Source organism: Ictidomys tridecemlineatus, chromosome 12 (assembly GCF_052094955.1).
Source record: "Ictidomys tridecemlineatus isolate mIctTri1 chromosome 12, mIctTri1.hap1, whole genome shotgun sequence".
Lineage (NCBI taxonomy): Eukaryota > Metazoa > Chordata > Mammalia > Rodentia > Sciuridae > Ictidomys > Ictidomys tridecemlineatus.
The window spans coordinates 87,843,934-87,868,721 of NC_135488.1; the positions used below are offsets into that span (position 1 = coordinate 87,843,934).

Below are 24,788 nucleotides of genomic sequence, written 5' to 3' on the forward strand. Positions count from 1 at the left end.
CAAGCCAAGGAATGCCTACAGCCACCAGAAGCTGGAAGAGGTGAAGAGTGAATTCCCAGAACCTCCAAAGAAGATATGGCGTAGCTGCCATCTTGATTTCAGTCCAGTGATACTGATTTTGTATTTCTGGACTCTACCTTCTGTAAGAAAGTAAATTTCTATTGTTTTAAACTGCCAAGATTGTAGGTATTTTTATTTAATAACAGCAACAGTGAACTAATTTACTTTGGTACATACAATAGCATTTTTCATCTGTAAGAGTGGCAGAGATCACCAAATTCAATAATACTTTACATTGGTGAGGTTGTGGGAAATAAAGTCTGACCTGTATTGTGGGTAGGAAGGCAGTTTAGTATATAACATCTGTGAGGGTAGTTTGGCAAGATCTATCAAAATTATCTCCTTCGACCAGGTACATTATTCAAAGTCTGGAATTTATGTATATGAAATGATGTAAAAACAAGAATATTCATTGTACCATTGTTTTTGGTACCCAGAGATTAAAAACTACCTAACTGTTCATCCAGTGAGCCTGTTAAGTAAATCACAACACAAACATTCAATAGAATACTGTTATCATATTTAAGAAATGAGGAAACTCTTTATTCAATACTTAAGTGAAACAATCCCCCGTACCCTCCACACTCAATTTTATTATAATGCTGGAAGTATTTTTTTTACATTGTAGATGGACACAGTACCTTTATTTCATTTATTTGATTGTTTATTGATTTTCACATGGTGCTGAGGATCAAACCCAGTATCTCACACACGCTAGGCAAGTGCTCTACCACTGAGCTACAACCCCAGTCCCTGGAAGAATTCTTAAGAAACTTATAATGTGAATATGAATGTGAATATCTGTGCAAAAAAACAAGGAAAAGTTAATAAATAAACGAAGTTAAGTTTTATGGCACTGCAAAGCCCTGCGATAAGGAAACCTGGTTAGTTGTGTTTGTTCATTTCCACGAGTAACATCCAGTACAGTCTGGGTTCTGTAGAATGCACTAGAGTAATTCTTTTCAGTGTATTGCCATACCTAGACTTATTCTACTTATTCTGATTTTTTTTTTCCGCTCTCTCTCTCTCTCCATTGGACTTCTGATGTTTAAGTCTAGGTAAGAAAGAATTATGTGGAAAAAATGAATGATGATATGCTAGTAATGATTTAATTTTCAATTAAAAAATTTTAATTAATTTACAATTGCTCCTGAATTACCTCTTTCTTCATGCCAGAGCTTCCTTACTGGCAGGCTGAGATTTGATTTCCTCAGGCTTAGAGCATCCAGGGTCAAGACCAGGGTGGCCAAAGCCCTCAGGATGGTGGTTTCTGCTTAAAGAATTCTACCCTTTGGCTCCAGTAGGCTGTGTAAATATTAATTATTTTCAATGTGTGCAGTGATGCGGAAAGGTTGGTAAATATGGCTCTAGGCAAAATGTGGACTTACATTTTTAAAACAGATGCTACATAAAAATAATTTAGGAAAAAAAAAAGTAGTTGTGGTCTTTGGGGAATTCCTGGTGGTGGTTTGCCCCAGTGTGGGAGTCCTCAGCCCTTTCCCACTGAGCTGAGCTGAGCACCGTGGGCAGACACGCCCCTGCTGAGGGTACTTGGGCACCTCCTGCACAAGACTATTGGAGGGAGAGGAAGAGGGGCGTTTTAGGACATGATCTTGAACTTGCTCTAATCTATCAAGAGAGAAGTAATCAAAAGACAGCGAGCATGTCCACTGTGGGTAGGAACAACGCCATTCTGACCTGCCTCATGACTGATACCGCAGTTAAGAACTGCTATCCCCGGAGAGTAAGTGACATTTTACGCTGTGGCCAGCTCAGTTTAATTTCAAGCCACCAAACGAGAGGTTTTTAGGTATTAAAGGCAAGTAAAAAAAAACCCATCATTTAAATGCTGTATTTACTTATAGCATTAATATAAATAAGAACTTTATCAAGTTCAGTTTTCATGAGAACCGTGCTGTTTGTCCTTCTGTTACGTCCTGGTGGGTCTGATGGTGTTGGTAATGCTGTCTGTTCTTCATGTTTTCTGGAAAAGTAACTGAATTAGTATGTCAGTGTAGTACTATCTGAAGAAATCCAAGAGCTATTAAAATGCTTAAAAATAAAATGATCAATTCCTCCTTTGTTCTCTCGACAGGATAATTGAAGCTATCTGCATAGGGTGGTTCACTGCAGAGTGCATCGTGAGGTTCATCGTCTCCAGAAACAAGTGTGAGTTTGTCAAGAGACCCCTGAACATCATTGACTTACTGGCAATCACGCCATATTACATCTCCGTGCTAATGACAGTATTTACAGGGGAGAACTCTCAGCTACAGAGGGCTGGAGTCACCTTGAGGGTGCTCAGAATGATGAGGATTTTTTGGGTGATTAAGCTTGCCCGTCACTTCATTGGTCTTCAGACACTTGGTTTGACTCTCAAGCGATGTTACCGAGAGATGGTTATGTTACTTGTCTTCATTTGTGTTGCCATGGCAATCTTTAGTGCACTTTCTCAGCTTCTTGAACATGGGTTGGACCTGGAAACATCCAACAAGGACTTTGCCAGCATCCCCGCTGCCTGCTGGTGGGTGATTATCTCTATGACTACAGTTGGCTATGGAGATATGTATCCTATCACAGTGCCTGGAAGAATTCTTGGAGGAGTTTGTGTTGTCAGTGGGATTGTTCTGTTGGCATTACCTATCACTTTCATCTATCATAGCTTTGTGCAGTGTTATCATGAGCTCAAGTTTAGATCAGCTAGATATAGTAGGAGCCTCTCTGCCGAGTTCCTGAATTAATGCATTGCAAATCAATTCTTGCATACGCTTGGTTTGATAGAAAGAGTTGACGCTGCTTCATATTTATGTGTTTCTTGCTGGGTGAGCACTGCAGGGGCATTGGCATCATCTTGGTAGGATAAAAATTATCCTTCCCAGCTGAAGGGATGAAACAGTTTACTTATTACGGAGTAAATAGGATTGAGGCTGCAAAGGAAGAGCAATGATCCTAGAGCAAACTTTAGGACTTTATTTGGTTTCAATTTGTCTCTTCCTTGCCTTGAACAATTACATAGTTCTGTTTTGTGTGTGTGTGTGTGTGTGTTTAAAGTACATTATTTGGACACTTTGAAACAGAAAGGTACTATTTTTCAAATGTTTTTCCATCTTAGTGAATTGTGAAGAAGCTTGGAACTTGTAGTGTTATTTTTTGAGACTAACATTTTCATTTCTAAATGTTTTATAATTTCTTGTATCAATGTCAGAAGTATCCTGGAAACATATGTCACATGCAAGAACTGTTTAACAAATACTTTAAAAATTTGGCCAAAATTTAAGCTGTATAATGGAGCTGGATACAAGTGTGAATATTATTTGAGAACCTTTTCCATATTTATCTATCCTCTGCTTTATTTTTATGCCTATTATTTACCTTATCGTATCGCTTCATGGAAGCTTGAGTATGTTTGCCCTTTTCTATTTTGGGTTTCTTTATCTCCTTACTGAAATGACTTTAAGAAAGTATTTAAGAATGAAGAGAGCTTGTATTGTTTAGCGTTTTGTTGGATAACATTAGAATTCATTGCTGTTACTAGGTTCAACATTCAGATGTCCAAACAAGAATATTCCCATCATAAAAATGATAATAGAAATAGTTGATATTATCAATATTATAACCCATATTTGTCATCTTCTGCTCTTAACTTCCCCCCAGACATCATGAGTTTAATGAGACTCACCAGATGAAAGTATGTTTACGTAGCCTTTTGATACCAAAGTCATACTTATGTGTTGTCACTAGATTATCATTAAAAAAGGAACATTACTGTACTCTTAGTTGCTGAGTAGCTAAGTCAGTTTTAAGCTAGCTAGAAGCAATGAATACATAATTATTTGACCTGATCTTCACCATTGTAAATCAGTTACGGTAAAACTCTTTTTTGTAAGACTATTGAGTAATATACCATATTAATCTGGCTAGATTTTTAGTACTAGATAATGTGCAAGGTGATTATTTAGTGCTAAATTTTAACAATATGAGCTAGAATTTTGCCTTTTCAACCAGTTGATAAAAAGAAGTCATTTAGAAACAAAAAATTAAAAGTCATAGATTTATGAATAATTTATTGTGCGCAGTATAATTATTGGGAGTGGAGGAGAGAAAGATTGGGAAGTGGTAGATAGAACAGAGAACCTAAGTGTATTTATAAAAAAAAGGGGGGGAGGGGGCACTTACCAGGAATGGTCATTAAAGCAACATTAGCCATCAGCTCCTTCAGACTTTTGACTATTATGGGTAGAAAACCAGGGCAAGAGAGGGAGCTGCAGCTAAAACCTGGATCTCCAAAACCAAAACCTAGCCCTGCAGTTTTGTTTATTTTTGTGTACTGGAACTGAACCTAGGAGCCCTCTACCCCTGAGCTATGCCCCAGTCCCTTTATGGTTTTTTTTTATTATTTTGAGACAGTGTTTCATTGAGTTGTTGGGGCAGGCCCTGAACCTGCAGTCCTGCCTCAGCCACAGGAATTCCACTGGAATTTCAGGTGTGCTGCCACTGCAATTAGCTGGGGTTTGACACCTGGTAGGTTCTGACAAAGCCTTGAGGAACCCCTTTCTTTTTCATTGTCATTGCTAATGTAATGATAGCAAAGCTGTCCCCCCACCCCACCCCACCCCCCGCCCAATTTTCTTTCCTGAGTTTAGCTGATATTTTAGGCCATTCAAAATCTCACTCCAGGGCTGGGGATGTAGCTAAGTGGTAGAGAGAGTTTGCCCAGCGTGTGCAAGGACCTGGGTTCAACCCCCAGTACTGGGGGGAAAAACCTCATTCCATCATTCTCTCTATTTCCCCCCCCCCTTATTTATATGTTGCTTTTTTCCATACTTAGTACATTCTGTTATTTATTGCATATTCATTGTATTTTTAAAATTTTTTAGTTGTAGATGGACACAATACCTTTATTTTATTTATCTAATTTTATATGGTGCTGAGGATCAAACCCAGGTCCTCACATGTACTAGGCAAGTGCTCAACCACTGAGCTATAACCCCAGCCCTATTCATATTTTAACATAATTGAAATATGTGGCATGGATTTTTAAGTTTATTTTTTACCAGTTTGGACTAAGGTGTTGTGATTCAAACAAATAATATGCAAATCATAGCACCTTCATAATACTAATAAAAATATGATTGCCTTCCATTTACTGGTACTGGGAACTTTTCATGTGAATATGCATTATCTCCCCCAAATAAATAACTTTCTTGAGGGCTAGGACCCTCTTTCTTACACCCACCTGCATTTCCCCTCAGTGTCCAGATTGGGGCACAAATTTTCAACTGATGTAGGGGTAGAAACTTCTGGCCTGAAAAGAGAAGGATACGTATATGCCAGTACACATACGTGTATAGCCACACATAGGCACACACATATGAACACTGTACACACACAGGCTTCAAGTTGCCCTTAAGTAACAAGTCAAAACTCTCTTGTTGATGATGTCAGACTTTACACAGGGCTGCTTTCCAGAAAGAAGCAAGTGGGCTAAATACTGATGGCAGTCCACTGCCCATTTATAAAGGAGGGTCTTTTTTTTTTTTTTTAAACTGGGGATTGAACCCAGGGGTGCTTTACCACTGAGCTACATCCTCAGTCCATTTTATTTTTATTTTGTTTTTTAAATTTTGAGGCAGGGTCTTGCTGTGTTCCTGAGGGTCTTGAGAAATTGCTGAGGCTGGCCTCAAACTGGTGATCCTCATGCCTCAGCCTTCCAAATTGCAGGGGTTACAGACATGCACCACCATACCTGGCTCAGAATTTGTTTTAATGGATGTTATAACATTTTCAGGAGCAGAGGCCTTTTCTTGTAACTTTTCCTGAATATTACTGCTTTAGGTTTTGTTTTTGTTTATTTTTGCAGCTCTGGAGAATCAAACCCAGCACCTCATTCATCTAGGCAAGCACTATACCAATAAGCTACACCCAGCCCTGAATTTTACTACTTTTAAAAAATGATTCTTACTTGTACTTTTAGATATTTCTCATAATTCAATCTTCATGTCAGGATTTTTTTTCATTAGGATTTACATCAGTACTAGTAAGTCAGATATTATCCTAAATTAGAATAACTAAAGAAAAAGGAGGAGGCCCAAATCTTTATTTTGATTTTACCACAAGTGAGCATACAAGACTTGATCTTTTTTTTGACGGGGGTGGGGGAGGCGTATGTTGTACTTGGAATCAAACACAGGGGAGCTCTATTGCTGAGATACTTTAAGCCCTTTTTATTTTTTATTTTGAGACAGGGTCTTGCTCCATTCTAAGATTGGCCTCAAACTTGTGCTCCTCCTGCTTCAGCCTCCTGAATTGCTGGGATTATAGGCATGTACCATTGCACCCAGCGATGACTTGATCTTATAAGTAACTTGGTTTGTATTCTCTAAAATGGGATTTTGGGGGGATTAGGAAAACAAAGGAAATATATGTGAAATGCAATATTATGAATATTAAACCTTAGATGAATAAGGTTTTGAAGTGTTATCATATTTCACTTTGACATATATACTGTGTTTTCTTTCTTTCCTTCTTTCTTTTTTGGTACCAGGTTTTGAACCCAGGGTGCTTAATTACTGAATCACATGCCCAGCTGTTGTTTTGTTTTGTTTCTTTTTTAATTTTGAGGCAGGGTCTCGAAAAATTGCTTAGAGCCTTACTAAATTGCTGAGGCTGGCTTTCTTAACTTGTGATCCTCCTGCCTCAGCCTCCCAAGCTGCTAGGATTACAGGTGCCTAGCTACTGTGTTTTCATTGTAAGTTGCTGGTTAAAACAGTGGCATTTTTTTTTTCTTGAGTTTGGTTGTTACTTCTAACCACACATTTGTAAATTCTTAAGTATGTTAAAGTATTATTTCACTGTGGCTGCCAGTAAGTCAAAATAATATTTCCTCTTTTAAACTTCTGTGAGATGCTTTTCCTGTCCTGTTATCTGGCAGAAATAGAGATGGATTAAGTTGAATGTTGGTGCTGGGAGAATTTTTCTTGTTGGCTTGATATTTTCTAGAAGCAGCTTATTTTTCTTCTTTTCTATAGAAATGAAAATAAAACTCTGAAAACTCCTAGTTCAGATTCACTCTTAAGCTTCGTAATGTCAAACTTAAAGCAGAGCTTCACAGAATATTTCCAGAGCCCTCTGACCCTCTATAAATGGGTGTTCTTTTTAGCATGCAATAAACAATCCAATCTATCAAACCTGGTTTAAATATGTTATAGGGTCATAGGAAGTTGGAACTAAAGGGATATTGGAGACCTGCTGGCCTCTCTTGCCCCAGTAGTGTACCCTGTGTCCCATGCAGATCATAGCAACCAGGGAGGTGGCTCCTATTGGGTTGTGATTGAGGCATGGTCACATGAGTGTTGGATTAGGCCTCAGAAACCTGATTTCCAGACTTTTTTTTCAGTCTTCTTTGGATATATACTTCCTTTTAAAAATAACATCAGAAAGGATGAAGGATTTCTTTTAAAAATATTTTCTGTGAGGCTTTAGAGCCACCCCCCACTTTAGTTCTAATTAAAAAATATGGCCTCTTCCTCCTCCTCCTCTTCCTCCCCCTCCTCCTCTTCCTCCTCCTCCTCCTCTTCCTCCTCCTCCTCCTCCTCTTCCTCCTCCTCCTCCTCCTCTTCCTCCTCCTCCTCTTCCTCCTCCTCCTCCTCCTTCTCCTCCTCCTCCTCCTCCTCCTCCTCCTCCTCCTCCTTCTCCTCCTTCTCCTCCTTCTCCTCCTTCTTCATCTTTGCAGTGCTGGAGATGGAATCCAGGGCTTCATGCATGCTAGGCAAGCACTCTACCATTGAGCTAGGTCCCAGGCCTCAAATATCGTTTTTAGAAACCTTAGCTGTCAGCAACGACAGCTCAGAGACCAGTGCAGTGTGTAAGGAACTCAGATTTTCAATAGAATTTCCCCCTTTTCTCAATGCATCTGTGCTTACCACCACTACCACCACCCCCCACCCTTTTGCAGTGCCAGGTGTTGACCCAGGGCCTCATGCCTGTTAAGCAAATGTTTTACCAATGAGCCACATCCTTATCCCTTCATTAGGATTTTAAATTGCAAAATGTCAGTTGTATACCCATTCACATATGTAAAAATAAGTGTAGGCATTTCACAGTTACTGCATTATTTAGAAGAGCCAGGCTGAGAAATATCCTAGCTGAGTAGGAAGTAACATGGGTAGAAGCTCTAATGGAATGTTCTGGAAAAGTTCCAGTTTGGTCCAGGAAGGTTGCATACACTTCTCTGTTTGTTCAGCATGCATTCATATGGTGTTTTGCTTCCTGCCTTTCCAGAACCCATCTGTACTCATAGGAAGGGGCATATCAGTTCTGCCTCTGAAAAAAAACTTGATTTACTGCTCCATTTGTCGTGGAACCTTCCCTAAACTTGTGAAATGGCATCTGCCAGCATGATTATAGTGCCCCATCCTGTGATTAACTCGTGCCTAAACTTTTAGATTTTCCACCTCTCCCAGGCGTTACTAATGAGCACTTAGATTTTGGCCATTAATGTGAGCTTAATTGCCAGTTTGGGGAATTGAATTTGATAATCTGTATTTATGCAATAATTTCAACAAATTTAATTTTAAGTAGCTTTGGAGGAAATTCTATGATTTATATTTAAAAATATTTAGAACACTTAACCAAGTATAGTAAAAGCTTAAGTGACATTCAGTGAGTAAAAGCCAGAGGGAAAATTATTTGGCTTTCACCTCCCAGAATTAAGTGACATCATATCATTTATATCTGAAGTAGTGCTCTGGTGTACTTATTTATGCAGCATTGAACTAATATTAAAACTAAAATTTCTTATAATTTGTATGGGGTAGCTCTCCCACCCCCACTAGATTTCAGTTATTTGTATTATTTTCAAATTGATTCTATAATTCTGCCAGTGACAGAGTAGATACCATTTTTAAGGTGGATTGCTAAAAATGTTTGTTTGCTTTAAAAAGTATAAATAATGTCAGGTGTATTCACGTACTACAATGACTTATTGAACATATATATTGTTTTTCGGTCTGTATCTTATGAACTCAATATTGTACCTCTTATAAAATTTCACGCTTGGAGACAGGGATGTTGCTCAGCGGTAGAGTACTTGCCTGTCATGTTCAAAGCCCTGGTTTCAATCCCCAATTACCTAAACACAAACAAACAAACAAATTTCATGGTTTCCTACTCTATAATTACAGATGACAGGAGAATTTCACTTCCTTGGTGGAAAGTAGTATTTGTGGTTACAGATCCTGAGCTTTGATATAAGTAAAATGTTTATTCTGTGGTCATTAAAATATACATTTTTATGATTTTATTTTTTTAAAAATCATAACTATTCCTTCAAACGAAATACTTGGAAGTCAAATTCAAAATCATAAAGCTAATGTAAGACTTAATTTTTATATCCATGTGAAAACTGTTTATTTTTGTTCCCATGACAGAAATGGAAAGTTTAAATTTTTTTCTTTGATATAAGTTGCTTATCCATATTTTTCAATTCAGTAATTTATGTTGCTCTGAGGGCTTGTTTAAAAATAAATAATACAGCCAGGTATGGTGGCACATGTCTGCAATAACAGCTACTTGGGAGGCTGAGGCAGAAGGATTGCAAGTTTGAGGCCAGCCTGGGCAATTTAGCAACAACCTGTCTCAAAAAGTTTAAAAAAGGGCTGAGGATGTAACTCAATGGTAGAGTACCCTGGGTTCAATCCCCAGTATGTACATACATAAAATAAATCACATAAATATTCTAGTTTTAAAATTAGAATGGTAGATTACAGTTGCTTTCTTTATAAGACTTGGTTTACAAACATTTAAGGAAGGCCAGCTTTTTTCAGTTGACTATAGATTTGTATTTTTTTGACTCAAACTTTTTCCAGTGATCTATATATTTTTTCTTACACCAGCACTACACAGGTTTGTTAGTAAGTTTGGAAATCAACAAGTGTGAGTCCCTCTTCACCTTCAATACTGTTTGGCCTTTCTTGTTGTCTTTGATTTCCATGTGAATTTTAGTATTGGCCCATCTTTTTCTCAAGTAGGTGAAATTTTGATAATTACATGTGTTGACCATTTAGGGGAGTTTTATTGTCTTAACAACATTAAGTCTATCAGTCCATGAATATGGGATACCTTTCCATTTACTTTGCTCTTCCTTAATTTTTGTTTTATAGTTTTCAGTGTCAACAACAAAAAAAAAAAGCAAAAAACATTTCTTTGGTTCAATGTATTCCACTGCTGGATTGAACCCAGCTCTACCATTGAGCTACATCCCCAGCCCTTTTTGTTTTTTTGAGACAGGGTCTTACTAAGTTGCCCAGGCTGGTCTAGAACTTGGAATTCTCAGTCTCCTGAGCTGCTGAGATTGCAGGCATGTGTTGCCACACCTGGCAAAAAAAAAAAACCCTGATATTTTAATATAAGTCTGTGTTGAAATCTTGCTGATCATGCTTATTAGCTCTAATAGTTGTACAAGGATTCTTTAGGGTGTTGTATATGTATATAAGATCATGTCATTTTCGATGAAATAGTTTTACTCTTTTTCTTTGCATTCTGGATACCTCTTATTTGTGTCTCTTGTTTAATAGCTCCAGTTTGTACTCCCAATACCGTATCAAATAGAAGTGGTGAGAATGGACATCCTAGTTTTCTTCATTTTCTTAGGGGGAAAGCTTTCTGTCCTTCATCATTAAGCGTGATGTTAGCCTGGGTTTTCCCATAGCTACCCTTTGTCATGTTGAGGAAGTTTTCTTCTATTTCTCTTTTGTGGGATGTTTTTTATTCATGACAGTGTGGTTTTTGTTTTTGGTACTGAGGATTGAACTCAGGGGTGCTTTACCCGTGAGCTACATCCCAGCTTCCCCTGCACCCCCCCCACCACCTTTTTGAGTCTCACAAGTTGCTGAGGCTGGCCTTGAACTTGCAATCCTCCTGCATCAGCCTCTGGAATCACTGGGATTACAGATGTGAGCCATCACGCCTGGCTAACAATTTTTTTTTAAACATTTTTTTTTTTAGTTGCAGATGGACACAATATCTTTATTTTTATTTATTTTTATGTGGTGCTGGGGATTGAACCCAGGGCCTCAAGTGTTCGAGGCAACCACTCTTATCACTGAGCTACAACCCCAGCCCTAACAATGTGTTTAAATGAACAGGTGGAAAGCTTTTGTTGTGGCTTTGAGTTGTTATTCCTATCTATGTCAGAAAATACATTTTGTTCAGCTGAATTTCTAAATCGCTTGAAGATACTCATCAAGCTGAAGCCATAAAACCGCTTCTTGAGAGTTTTTGGACAGTTCGATTCATGTACATTTAATGGTTTCTAAGCCTTTTAAGTTGATTGTCTTCATTAACCTAAGTTAATTTGAGTCTGTGTTCACTTGTCTAAAGGTACAGAGACACAGAGATACAAGAGACATAAGATGATTTGTTTCTATTGGTTGGTTTACTTTAATGCTTCTTTATCACCTGTACTTGGGCTTCTCCAACACGCATTCCTGGAGTACTATGAGCGTACCAGAGGGTGTGGAGCTAGGGTGCCTCTCTGGGAGGTAAGTGTTAGAGCTGTTTCTGTGTTCTCCTCTGCCTGTCTTGGGGTGCCCGACATAGAAAGGCTTGAGAAGCAGGGAGCCTGTCCGAGCTTCCTGGATTGGGTTTCCTGGTAGTGTTGGAGTCTGCATCTTTCCAAGGTACCTATATGAAAGGCACATGTCACTGAATTGCTACCCTGGAGAGGAAGGTCTCAAAAGCAGGACTTAGTAGTTCACCTGCAGCATTGCCCTAGAAAACAATTAAAAAAAAATATTTTGGGTGCACTTAGCCGGAGCCTTGTCTATCAAATGTCACTGTTGTGCTGGGCTCTAAGGGATACGTAGGGATGACCATCAGCAGGCTTTACCTGGCAAATACCCTCTGAGAGATGCTTGTGTGTGGAAAAAACCTTTCTGTGTTCAAGACCAGTTCTTTGGTTTAACCTAGGCTTTTTTTTTTCTTCTTTTTAAAATTTTTAGTTGTAGTTGGACACAACACCTTTATTTCACTCATTTATTTTGATGTGGTGCTGAGCATCGAACCCAGGGTCAATTGCTCTACCACTGAGCCACAACCCTAACCCTAACCTAGGCTTCTTTATGCAAAAACTGAGCCCAGATTTTTGAAATGTAATTCATCATCATAAATATGATCATTTTGAAATTTCTTTGGTAGATTATGACAATAGATTAAGTTCACTGTTATCCGTAAGTAACACATCCCCACATGGCTAGAAGATCTCTTGCCCTTTTTCCAGTTTGGCTAACTTCTGATGGATATAGCCCCACTGGCATTTTTGAGTAATTTCTTGAGTAATATTGCTAATGTAATATTTGACTGAATACTTACAGTTCTAATTTTGTACATATACCCCAAGGGTCTTTTGCTAATGGCTACATTTTAAATAAATCATATGAATGCTAGGCAAATGTTAATGATCTTCAATGCAAATGTTGGTAGCAAACCTAAAGAAGTTATGAACCAAGATTTGGAACTCACTACATTTATAATGTTACATGTTTGTTAAAAATGTTTAGGGAAAAAAGATTTTAAAGAGTGGTATTTTTGTTATAACTGTAAAATAAATGTTATTTAGTACTTTTCATAAAAATTGTTCTTAGGAATAGCAGGATCCCCACTTACTGGTCATTGAATGCTTGAATAATGGCTACAGTTCCTAAATTTTATAGAGCAATGAAAGTGATAGTTTTTTTAAATAAATGTAGTTATTACCATTTTATTTTTATTTTATTTTATTTTATTTTTTTTTTTAAATATTTTTTAAGAGAGAGAGAGAGAGGAGAGAGAGAGAGAATTTTTAATATTTATTTCTTAGTTCTCAGCAGACACAACATCTTTGTTTGTATGTGGTGCTGAGGATCGAACCCGGGCCGCACGCATGCCAGGCGAGCGCGCTACCGCTTGAGCCACATCCCCAGCCCCAATTACCATTTTATGATTATTTTATTTTTGCTTAATACTTATAAATATTATGAAAATAAATATCTGGTCTTAGTTGATCGTCCTAATAGAATTTGCTTAGAGGACAAAAACAATTGTAGCTAATAGACCCTCAAAAATGTGTCTTTTGGCCAGGCACGGTGTTACAGGCCTGTAATTCCAGTGGCTCAGGAGACTGAAGCAGGAGGATCTCGAGTTCAAAGCTAGCTTCAGCAATTTAGTGAGGCGCTAAGCAACTCAGTGAGACCCTGTCTCTAAATAAAATACAAAAAAAGGGCAGGGGATGTGGCTCAGTGATCAAGTGCCCCTGAGTTCAATCCCTGGTACACACACATACACCAAAAAATGTGTCTTTTCCCTGGGGGTGTAGCTCAGTGATAGAGCACTTGCCTAGCATGCATGAAGCTCTGGGTCAAAACCCCAGCACTTCAAACAAAACAAAGCAAAAACCCTTCTTGTATTATAGTCTCTCCTTCCAGAGAGGCGCAGAGGTCACCACAGGTAATGGGGTATTTATTGGAAGGATATAGCAGCAGCTGCCTGCTTGAGTGTGGTGGTTCTGATATCGCCTCTCCTGCCTCCAGGGTTGGCATCCAGATTGGCATCATTCTGACTTGTGTAGGATTCTGCTTCTCTTCCACTGTCTGGTCCACTCCACGTCCATTGGTTCACTCTCTTCCCACTTTCCCTGTTTAGATTCCAGAGTGGCATAAGCTAACTAAGCCTGACCATCTCCTGGGTGTGGAGAGATTTCCAGGGGAATGGAGAGATTGCTACTGGCAGGGCAGTTTCCCTTAGAAGGAGGTGTTGGAAGAGCTATCATGGTGCCAGTGACATTGAGCAGAGCAGCACTCTGGCCCCCTACGTGACATTGTGCTGATGGGACCCAATGAGCCCGCAGAAGCAAGAACTTAGCCGTCCCAGTGATTGGCCTGCCTGGTTTATTCAAGAGTAGACAATGGATTTTACTCAAAACTCTAATTGTTCTTGTTATACAATTATAACCAAGAGTGAGTCATTTTGTAGGCAGAAGCTATGGCTGATTTGTGGCTTTCTCCAGAAGTGTGAGTGAAGTCAGTGGCCTGTTTCACAAAGTACTAGATAAGCAGATTTCTAGATCTCTTCAATTAAGAGAATACTTAACTTGGCATTTACACTTGGAGCTCCTTACACAACTCCCCATCCCCAAACATTAGAGCATTTCTGCACTGGAGCAGCTCTGTGAGATTGGTACCAGTGCTTTCTATCTATCTATTCTTGTAAGACGCAGCAGGGGACCTCCACAGCCATAGGGTACCTGACATCACTGTGGAAGTGAGATTTGGGTTGCCAATCTTTCTGGTTACTCAGTGTGTGACTGTTTGAATGTTTATGGTTTTTGTTGTTATTTCTTCAGATTGGTAATTTAACTTTTTGAATCCCATTTTGTTTCTCTCTCTCTCTCTCTCTCTCTCTCTCTCTCTCTCTCTCTCTCTTTTTGTTGTTGTGGTACTGGGGATTGAACCCAGGGCCTTGTGAATGCAAGGCAAGCACTCTACCAATGATTGTATATCCCCAGCTCGTTTCTCTTATTTTGATCTAATTTGGAAATTTAATAAGCAATTCCTGCCAAACTTCCCCTTAGAACAACATTTTTTTTTCTACAGTGCTTGATTAAATTATTAGGCAAAAAAATAATTAGCTGTTCTTTTTTTTTCCCCTCTTAATGCCATCGAGAGTTTGGTAGAGGAAATGAGTGCAGTAATTGTCAAGCTTAAAAAAATAATAATCAACCATGTTGTTGGTTTATCTTTGTATTTGGTCATAATGAATACTGTCTGTTTTCATTTTAAGGAAAACAGTTTGAACAGGAGTACAATTAGTATTCAGATTTTTTTCCACTGGATATACTGCATCAAACTATTCAATAATTAAAAGTACATAGGCTCTATAATCCTTTAGACCAGAACAGAAATCTGGAGCATATTTTTTTTCCACCTATGTAATATGATCATTTTTCATTTGTGGAGTCCCAAACTAATGATTTACATATGAACACACCAAATGGCCTGCAATTTAGATTTGTATCATCCTTTGTTTTAGAAAGCCATCTACTATAAATCTCCAAAGATAAGCTGTTAGGCCATTTCTAAGTCAAAAACAAAGAATAGATCCACTTTTGTAAAAAAAAAAAAATCACATACTGTAGATTTTAAAAACAATTTCTGAATACCATGTCATGGATATATTCTATCTAAATTATTTATGGAAAGGTATGTGTCTTTTGCACTAAGAAGTATCTTATACATCCAACCACTTTTATATCAGGATAGTTCAGTTGTATGTTGAAAAATGATAGGAAACATTTTTATTTTTGCTTTAATTTTGATTTTGTCGTAAGTTTACTTTTAATCAATAAGCTGATCACCTTACCATCCTCACAAAACCAAGGCCTCTCTTTAGTCTTGAATAGCTTGAATTTTGGTGCGCATTTTTTGTTACTTTCAGAAATTAAGTCAAAATAGCCTTATATTAAAGGTAGCCTTATATGGAGAGCCTTATTGCAAAGATATCAGAACATTTAATTTCTAGTATTTTTTCTAGAACTCAGAATCTTGGGTATTTTGGGGGCATATAAGAACTTTGAGAAGAGTTCTCTATTTAGTTATGGCTAAGGTATGTTTTGTACACTGCGGATGTCTTTATGCTTTCTGACATTTGTATTTATGTTGAGGAAAATCATACCTCACTTTCTTGTTTGGCTCAATAAAGCTCATCAACAGATAAATTGCTCTGTGTGTATGTGTTAAAATATTCTTGCCTTAAAATAGAGTACTCATGTGGCCAAATGGTCTTCTAGTGATTCAACTTTGTGTGCCTGGTCAATGCAGGCCTGATAAAGTCCATGGGAGTAAGAAAGAAGAATGAAACATCTTTTCATTGTTAATAATCTGAACCTGGATTAAAAGTATTTTGGGCATGTAAAGATTTTATGGAAAAAGTAATATATGTGTGTGTTTGGCCTTTACTAGTTAAGATGGCAAGTGGTTGAACAGATAAAATATGTTTTGGTTTTAACCATCATTTTTATTGACTCTGTTCTAAAAGGAAGTAGTTATTGAAAGCGTGCATGTGGTCAGGTTTACTACTTCCACTGTGCACACATCATTATTGCTACCATTACCCGTCATCACTGGTGGCCACTGCACCTGTCATGAGAGTTCAGACGTGCTGCATCAACCGATGGAGATGGTAATGTGGATAAATAAAGACTGTATTATAGTTTGGGATTTAAAGTCATAATTATATTGTCTGATGGCTCTTGTAGGAACGATGGTTTATGGACATAGCTTTTATCTTCTAATAAAGATTCTTAAAATCAGCTCAATTTATGTGATGTAATTTTGTTTCCTACTTTGATACAGGATTAGTAAAGTGCGCAGTCATTTGGGGTCGCTGCTTTTCTTACCTCACTGTGTTACGTATTTATGTCGGATCTTCTATAGTACCTATAAATGTACATCAAATATTTAATTCATGGTCGAAACTTTTTGACATCTTTAGTCCTCGAGGAAGTACTATTTTATATATAAAAAATCAACTTTGTTATGATATAAATACGTTGTATGCAAACCTGAAAAGAAATGTGTACAGCTTGAACATTTGAAGAGTTAATAAATCTTGCCTTTGAGAACGACCCTGGAACTGGTACTAAATACTGTTCTGTTGAGTCGACTCCATTAATTGGTGTATTTTGTTCTTTTTCTTCTTCTTCTTCTTCTTCTTTAATTTGTTCTTATATAACAGTCAAATGTATTTTGATATATTATACGTATATGGAGTATAACTTCTCATTCTTCTGGTTGTACATGATGTGGAATGACATGGGTTGTGTAATCATATATGCACATAAGAAAGTAACATTCGAGGGGCTGGGATGTGGCTCAAGCGGTAGCGCGCTCGCCTAGCATGCGTGCGGCCCGGGTTCGATCCTCAGCAGCACCACATACCAACAAAGATGTTGTGTCCGCCGAGAACTAAGAAAATAAATAAATAAATGTTAAAATTCTCTCTCTCTCTCTCTCTCTCTCTCTCTCTCTCTCTCTCTCTCTCTCTCTCTCTCTCTGTCCCCCTCTCTCACTTTCTCAAAAAAAAAAAAAAAAAAAGAAAGTAACATTCGATTCATGTAGTTTATTCTTGATGTACTTATTTCCCTTCTGTTCTGAACCAAAACTTCACTTTGCAATAAATGACTGGCGGATGAAGCACAAAAGACATCTCCTGGCTGTGACAGTGCCTCTGTGGATTGTGTGGCTGTGAATCCATCAATTGATCCTCCTCTGGCCTACATTCCTATTTTCCTCCTTTGTAACTACTCCTCTTCTCTGTGGTAAGAACATAATTAATCTACGTGAGGTGAGTTTCCAGGGGATGGTAATGGGTACTCAGCAGCATAGAAAATATATAGTGAAGTGAGAAATCTTGGAAATTGCTGCTTGTTTACAGTTTGTTCTTGGTGACAAAAATGCTTGCCAGACGCTTTCAGTTCTAATGACTCTCCCCTTCCTACCTGCTCTGTCTGCACCATCCCTGTCCACCCTTGACCTTCCTCCCCAGTGCCCCATCAGTATGGCAGACACGTCCCCAGGAAGCAGGCCAGCAACACCAGACAGCACTTTTCCTAGGGCAGAGGCCTCGCTTACCTTGCCTGTCTCAGCAGGCCCTGTGGGTGGGCTTAATTGTGAAAGTCACCCGTATGGGGGATGCAAGGACCTCTTAGGTCAGAGAAGTGGGTTCCTTCCCGGATAGCTATTGAGCCAGGGCCCGGCATTCCCTCCAGGGTCTCTCTGACCAAGGTGTGAAATGGTTCTCCCCTTATACTGTACAGAGGTTTTCTTTGATTTATTGCTGTTAAAGTTGTTGCTTCAAGAGCTGGGCACAAATTCTACAAACAGTGGGGAATCACAAGAAATTTGTGATAATTGCATTTAAGATAGGAGCCCATTTGTCAGGTGACACTTAACGTGCTGTTAATCAGAGTGATGATTTCTAAGCCATGGGGTTTGCTTCTTGTCTGAGTATTTTCTTTATATTTTATTTTTGGAACTAATCAGGTTTTTGTTTTCTTCTAGGGAAACAATAGCAAATGTCAGACTGAACATTATATGATTGGATTATTTTTCATCAATTTATAAAAAGCACAAGCCTGTGTTTATGGTTGAAATTTTGGATGCCTGAGAAGATCATTAATGTTTTGATAAAAACAGGTGGCAAGAATCTTCAGAGGTCACCCTGCCGCCCATCTTTCATTGATGTCTCAAGTGGACAAGGTGATAGATAACAGAAGTTTCATCACCCCTACCCTCTCTGCATCTTAGGCAGGGTCTGTCCAAGTACCTCTCCTCTTGTGTTCAGCCTATAAATACAGATGACTATTTGGACAAAAATGGGTTTTGGCACTCAGCTATAAAAGCAGGGTAACCTTTTCAAGGCCAAGGAATTTTTCTGTGTGTGGGTGGTCCTTCTGTCTGCTGGAAACAGATGAAAGTCTTTCTGCCTTGCCAAGTCCTGAGGAATTTGTGGAGCTTGAGGTGGGGATCTTGAGGACCCCAAGGGGTCAGGGGAGAGAGGAACTTGAGGGTGACTGGACTTAGGGAGCCAGTTCTTTTATTGGAGTGAGCTAGGAGAGATTGGACGCATCTTAAAAACGAATTCATACTAGACAATAGAGAAAACAGAAAGAAAGAAAATAAGCACATTCTTCCCGATCATTTTAACAAGTGACTGTTGTCACTTATTTTCTTCCTCTCCCCTCATTTCCCTATGTGCTTGGCTGTCCCCACACAGTGGAATATCCACTCCCTGTGGCCAAGGAGCTCCTGGTGGGGCAACAGACCAGTGGAAAAAAACATTAAAGAGGCCCAGGGGTAGGAGAAAGGTTATGAGATGGCCTCTGTGAGGGCCCAAGGGACAACTGGAGGGTTCACGAGTCAAAGTAGGAATGATTCTTAAATTTAGTCAGGGAGACCGACCCTGAAGGATTCGTAACACTCGTGGGGCTCAGCATGTATCAGTGCAAGAGGAAGGAACCTCCTCTTCATCACTTGCTCTTGGTTGAGTAAGTGCACAGAGCTCTTGTGAGGGGTGCTGTTGGTGAGCAGAGGTCACTTTAGGGAAGGACTCATGTGCCAGCCAAAGAGGCAGAGAGCCATTGAGGGTCATAAGTCAGGGGAATGACGTGACAGGGTTTGTACTTAAGGAGGGTGTCTGGCAGCTGCATCAAGGGTGGAGCGAGATGGGTGACAATTCAGGGAGACCATTGTTACCATCCAGGTAGGAGGAGGTGACGAGAGTGGATCTGGTAGCAATGACGAGAGAGATCGAGAGTGAGTGAGCAAATTTTGTTGGGGAAGAGTTCCATTTCAGACTTAATGTTTTGAGGAGCCTGGGTAGAATCCAAATGGAAATATGCTGCAGGCTGGTGGCTCTGTGCCTGGAGCCCTGGGGAGAAGTCCCATCCAAATGGTCAGGATTTGGGAATCCTCAGCTGGAAGTGGAAGTAGAAGCTAGTTTGGAAAAGGATATGAAAAATGCCTCAGAAGAGAGTATTTGGGTAATAGAGAAAGAAACCTAGGCTTGGTCCTTGGAGACCCCCCAAATGAGACCAGCAGAAGAAAGGGTGTTGAGGGGCCCTACGGGAGGTATGGCTGTGAATGTCTCCCCACCATCAAGTGAGCTTTAGAACTGAATTGTCCATTGAGTTCAGCAACAAGGAGCCAATAAGGGCTTTGAAGAAAGCCATTCTGGTAGCCTGGGGATAAGGATGCAGGTCAGGGCTTCTTCATAGACATGGTTATAAATAGAGTGGGCATAAATCACATCAGCACCAATGGTAGGCATTTTTCTCTAACTGTAGAGTCTCCATAGCCATTGCTCTTAAGTATCCATTCCTTAGGATAAGTGTTCTAGAGATGTTCCAAAGCGTCTTACCATTTTTATGCATTTGAAACTGTACTGTCACATGATATTCAGATTGGGGCATTCTGATTGGCAGCATCATCAGTAATGCCTGATATTGTCAGTTTCGCCACAGACTCACCAGCATAGAATTTTACCTCACTAAATCATTTTCCTAATACAAATAAACAATGCATTCTCACAGTATAGACTTGCAGTGATATGTTGGTGACCAATGGGCATGTCTTAAAGTCATTTTTAGCTTCTGGGCAACCAGATCAAGAGCCATATATTGGACCAGAAGTTTTAAAATTGAAATGGAAAATCAGCTTGTCAAACCATCTGACCATTGCTGTGGGACCAGCTGCTCTTGCACTGTCGTCCTGGATAAAATGCTTAATTAATCTCTTAGGGTCTGTTTCTTGACGAAGAGAATTTGCTGGTATTTTCTAAAGTTCTTTCCAGTGTTAGGATTTTGAGCTGTTCAGCTCTGTTCTCAGCATCTCCCAGCCCACAGCCAGCCCCAGGTAAACATTAGGAAATTGACAGATCAGAAAATGTATTTTGCCTTGGAGTAGGAAGATATTACCTACAGAACAATAAGGATTCTAAGTATTGTATTCATTAAGAAAAATGAATAAAAAGAAGAAAGTCGGGCCGGGCGAGGTGGCCCATGCCTGTAATCCTAGTAAATCTGGAAGCTGAGGCAGGAAGATCAAGGGTTCAAGACCAGCCTCAGCATCTTGGCAAGGCTCTAAGCAACTTAGTGAGACCATGTCTCAAAAAATAAAAAGCTTGGGGGTGTCATTCAGTGGTAGAGTGCCCCTGGGTTCAATCTCCAGTACCAAAAAAATAAAATAAAAGTCAGGCTTATCTTACTATAATGAAAATCCTACTCTCCTACCCTGCTTTTTAGCTACCACCTACTTATTAGGTTTTAGTTCAAATGTTTCTTCCCAGGGGACTTGTTGTCTAATAGATTAAATTCATTAGATGATCTCTCATCCCATTGGTCCTCATTTATTTATTATCATCTGCAAACTAGGATGTTTCACCAGAACAATGACCTCCTACGTGTAATTGTTTATGGTATCCCCCATACCCAGCCTAGAAGCCAGCACATCATTCCTTAACACGTGTTGAATGAACATCAACTCAGGATCATTTTTTTAACATTTTCGCATATTTCCTTTTGGCTTTTTCTCTGTGATATGTTTACATACCGAGATTTTTTTATTCATCCGGACATGATGGCACATGCCTCGAATCTCAGCCACTTGGGAGGCTGAGGCAGGAGGATCACAAGTTTCAGGCCAGCCTCAGGAACTTGGGGAGACCCTGTCTCAAAATAAAAACCAAAAGGATCTGGGGATGTAGCTCAGTGGTAGAGTATCTCTGAGTTCCCCCCACCAAAATATATTGTTTCCTTCTAAGAATGAGGTCAGTGTATGCTACTGTTTCATTATTTGTTTTTCATTCCTATTGAATTATTTGTCTGTGGTAGCCTATCGTAGTGATCTATTCTCACTCACAGCACTTTGAGCAACAGCTAGTCTAGTTTAGAAATACAGCCTGGGATGCAGGAGACTTACAGAATGAATCAGTTCTAGTTTCTAAAAATGGTCAAACTAGCTGGACACAGTGGCACATCCCTGTAACCCAATTACTTGCCCCAGCTGGGGAAAGAGAATGGCAAGTTTGAGACTAATATGGGCAATTTGGTGAGACCCTATCTCAAAAAAAAAAAAAAAAAAAAAGGACTGGGGATGTGGCTCAGTGGTAAAGTGCCTGGGGTTCAATCTCCAGCACTGCAAGAATAAAAACAAACAAACAAAAAGGTCAAACTGTGTAAACTGATCTGATGTTGGAGAGCATGATTTATCACTGTGGGCAGTGGCCTCCAGCGGATGTGGATGGAGAGACTGGAGAGTTGAGGAAGGACGCTGGTGGCCAGCCTCTCACGTGCCCTCACACACATGATGCTGCTGAGTCTTCACAGCAATCCTGTTAAGCAGGTGTCATTAACCCCTCTTGCAGCTATCTCAGGGTTGTGAAATAGCACCCCGAAACACTCTAGCTATTTGTGGCTCAGCTAAATTCAAACCTGGGTCTCCTGACCCTGGGTCCTTATTTTAGGTAGACTCTCCCATGGGAGCACTGGAGTCCCTGGTTACAGGTAGACCACACACTGCTGGTTGTCTTGCTGGTAGAGCTGGCTTTGATGAGGTTGAACCCCAGTGCACACAGCCAACCATTTTTTTCCTGACTGCTGCTATTTGTCAGCTGTGGGTAGTTACCTTATTCTGTTGAAGCTACACTGAGTAAGCCCAGAACATGAAATCAATGAGTGATCTTACTTTTTAATCAGGAGTCTGAAAGTTCAAGTTGTATTGAGTAGCTGAGGGCCAAGGCCAGGCCTTCCAGCTCTAATTTAGCAAACGTTTGATTCAAAGTTTCCATTTCCTTGGGTCTGGCCTTTTGCAAAGATATTAAGAAGGACCATTTGAACTTTATTCTTATCACCTGGGAAATAGCAGCACAGAACTTCCAGGGGCCTGTCAGGAACAATGTGACACAGCTTGAATAGCTAAAAATCAGAGTAGCATTTTCAGTTAAAAACCCAGAGCAGATACACAAAGTAGCATTATACTACAAGGGACTGAAGCTGAAATTGAGTGTATTCTTAATCACATTTAGATTCGGAATGGGCACTATGATAAGATTCAGCTTTATTTGAAAGGGACTGTTATTACTAATAATCATTAATCATTGTGAGCCATAAAATCTGATACAGAAGAGTAGGAGAATTAAAGGATGAGAAAAGTGAGTATCATGTTCAAGAGTCTCATTTAATCACATACAGCTTCCTGAGATGTGATTTTAATTTTTAAACAACTGCTCTTCATTTATGGAGATTCTGTGGCTGGCTGACTACCACCGCAGCCACCCGAGCTTTCCCTAATAATTTAAAAATATACATTTGCATGCATATTTAAAAATGATTAAGATGGGGAAGTTTATGATATGTGTTTTTAACCACAATTTTAAAAATCCCACACATTGGTGGTGATTCATTATCTCTCTTCTGATCAAAAGGAAGTATTTATTTTTAAAACTCTTTTTTAGTTTTTAAAATCACATGTAATTGATACAATTGAAATAATACAGGAATCTACAAAGTGAGCAAATTTTTTTTTTTACTCCAAATTGAACTCAGTAGGCATCTGCTGATAGTACTTTTGTGTAATTTTTTTTTAATGATAGTGCATTTTGGCTACTTATAGATCAGAAAAGCACAGTGACAATAGCAAAATTGGAAACAACCCAAGTGTCCATCAGCAGATGACTGGACAAACAAAATGTGGTATATACATGAAATGGAATATTTTTCAGTCTTAAAATGGAATCAAATTCTAATACATGCTACAACATGGATGAACCTTGAAAACCTCATGCCAAGTGAAATAAACCAGGTGTCAAGAAGCAAATATTGTATGAATCTATTTATGTTGAGAGGGGTGGGGATTTGTTGTATATAAGTATAGAATTTTTATCTGGAATGTGATAAAGTTCTGGAAATGAGTACTGGTGATGCTTATACAACATTGTGAATGTACCCAATGTCATTCATTTGTTCGTTTAAAATGGTTAAATTTAATGATTAAGCTTTACCATTTTAACGTATTAAATGTTAAGTCTATTTTGTTACAATAAGTAAAGAAAAAGCTGTGCATGGTGGCACACACCTATAATCCCAGCAACTCGGGAAACTGAAGCAGGAGGATCACTAGTTCAAAGCCAGTCTCAGCAATCTAGTGAGGCCTGAGCAATTTAGCAGGACCCAATCTCAAAATAAAAAATATAAAAAGGGCTGGAGATTTGGCTCAGTGGTTAAGCACCACTGGGTTCAATTCTTGGTACAAAACAAACAAACAAAAAACAACATAATGTATATATTTTTTTTCTTTTTGGAACTGAGAATTGAACTCAGCTGTGCTATACTACTGAGCTGCATCCCCAAGCCCTTTTTATTTTGAGACAGGGTCTTGCTAAATTCCTAAGACTGGCCTTGAACTTGTGATCCTCCTGCCTCAGCCTCCTGAGTTACCGGGCTTACAGATGTCCACCATCACACTCATCTATAATTCTCTAGCCTACTCTAAACATTTACAAATAGTAGCTAATGGGCTAAGGGTTTAGCTCAGTGGTAGAGCTCTTGCCTAGCACGTGTGAGACCCTGGGTTCATTTCCCACCCAGTTCTACAACCACAAAAGAGAGAGAGGAAGGAATGATAAATAATATATGATACAAAACATTTTAAATACAGTTATACTGACTGTTATACATCAATAACTAACAACCTCTAATCTTAAGGGCTCACAACCACAAAAGTCTATTTCTTGCTGACATTACATATCTTTCACAGTTGACTACAACTCCATGTCACATCCTCTTCATTTTGTGATCCAGGGTGAAGGAGCTGTCTTTATCTGTAGTGTTGTCATTCTTGTGTCAGAGGAAAAGAGAAGACAATGAAAACATGAGACTCAAAGCTTCTGCTTCATAGTGTCACTGAAACTGAAACTGTGAGTACAAGTAGCTAAGTATCAGCTTTATTTTTATTTACATTTTATTGACAAAGCTAGTCATGTGATCCAGCCTGACATTATTAGGTTAAGAACATGTAATCCTCCCATGGGAATGATAATTCAATTACTATAGGGCTGCAACCAGACATAGGATGCTGGTCTGTGATCATGGAGGAAGGGAAGCATCTCTACATATGAGACCTCACCATGAGCTAGTGCAG

At 39.1% G+C, this 24,788-nt stretch overlaps 1 protein-coding gene across 2 annotated transcripts in view; it reads left to right on the forward strand.

The window, feature by feature from the left end:
- Kcng3 (potassium voltage-gated channel modifier subfamily G member 3) overlaps positions 1 to 16,717 on the forward strand; it is a 50,974-nt gene extending 34,257 nt beyond the window's left edge. For both annotated transcript variants that reach the window (XM_005324527.4, XM_005324528.5), the window contains exon 2: positions 2,156 to 16,717. In XM_005324527.4, coding sequence (XP_005324584.1) covers positions 2,156 to 2,801 — 646 coding nt within the window. In that variant the 3' untranslated portion in view covers positions 2,802 to 16,717. The remainder of the gene's footprint in view (positions 1 to 2,155) is intronic.
- Positions 16,718 to 24,788: the final 8,071 nt, after the last annotated feature.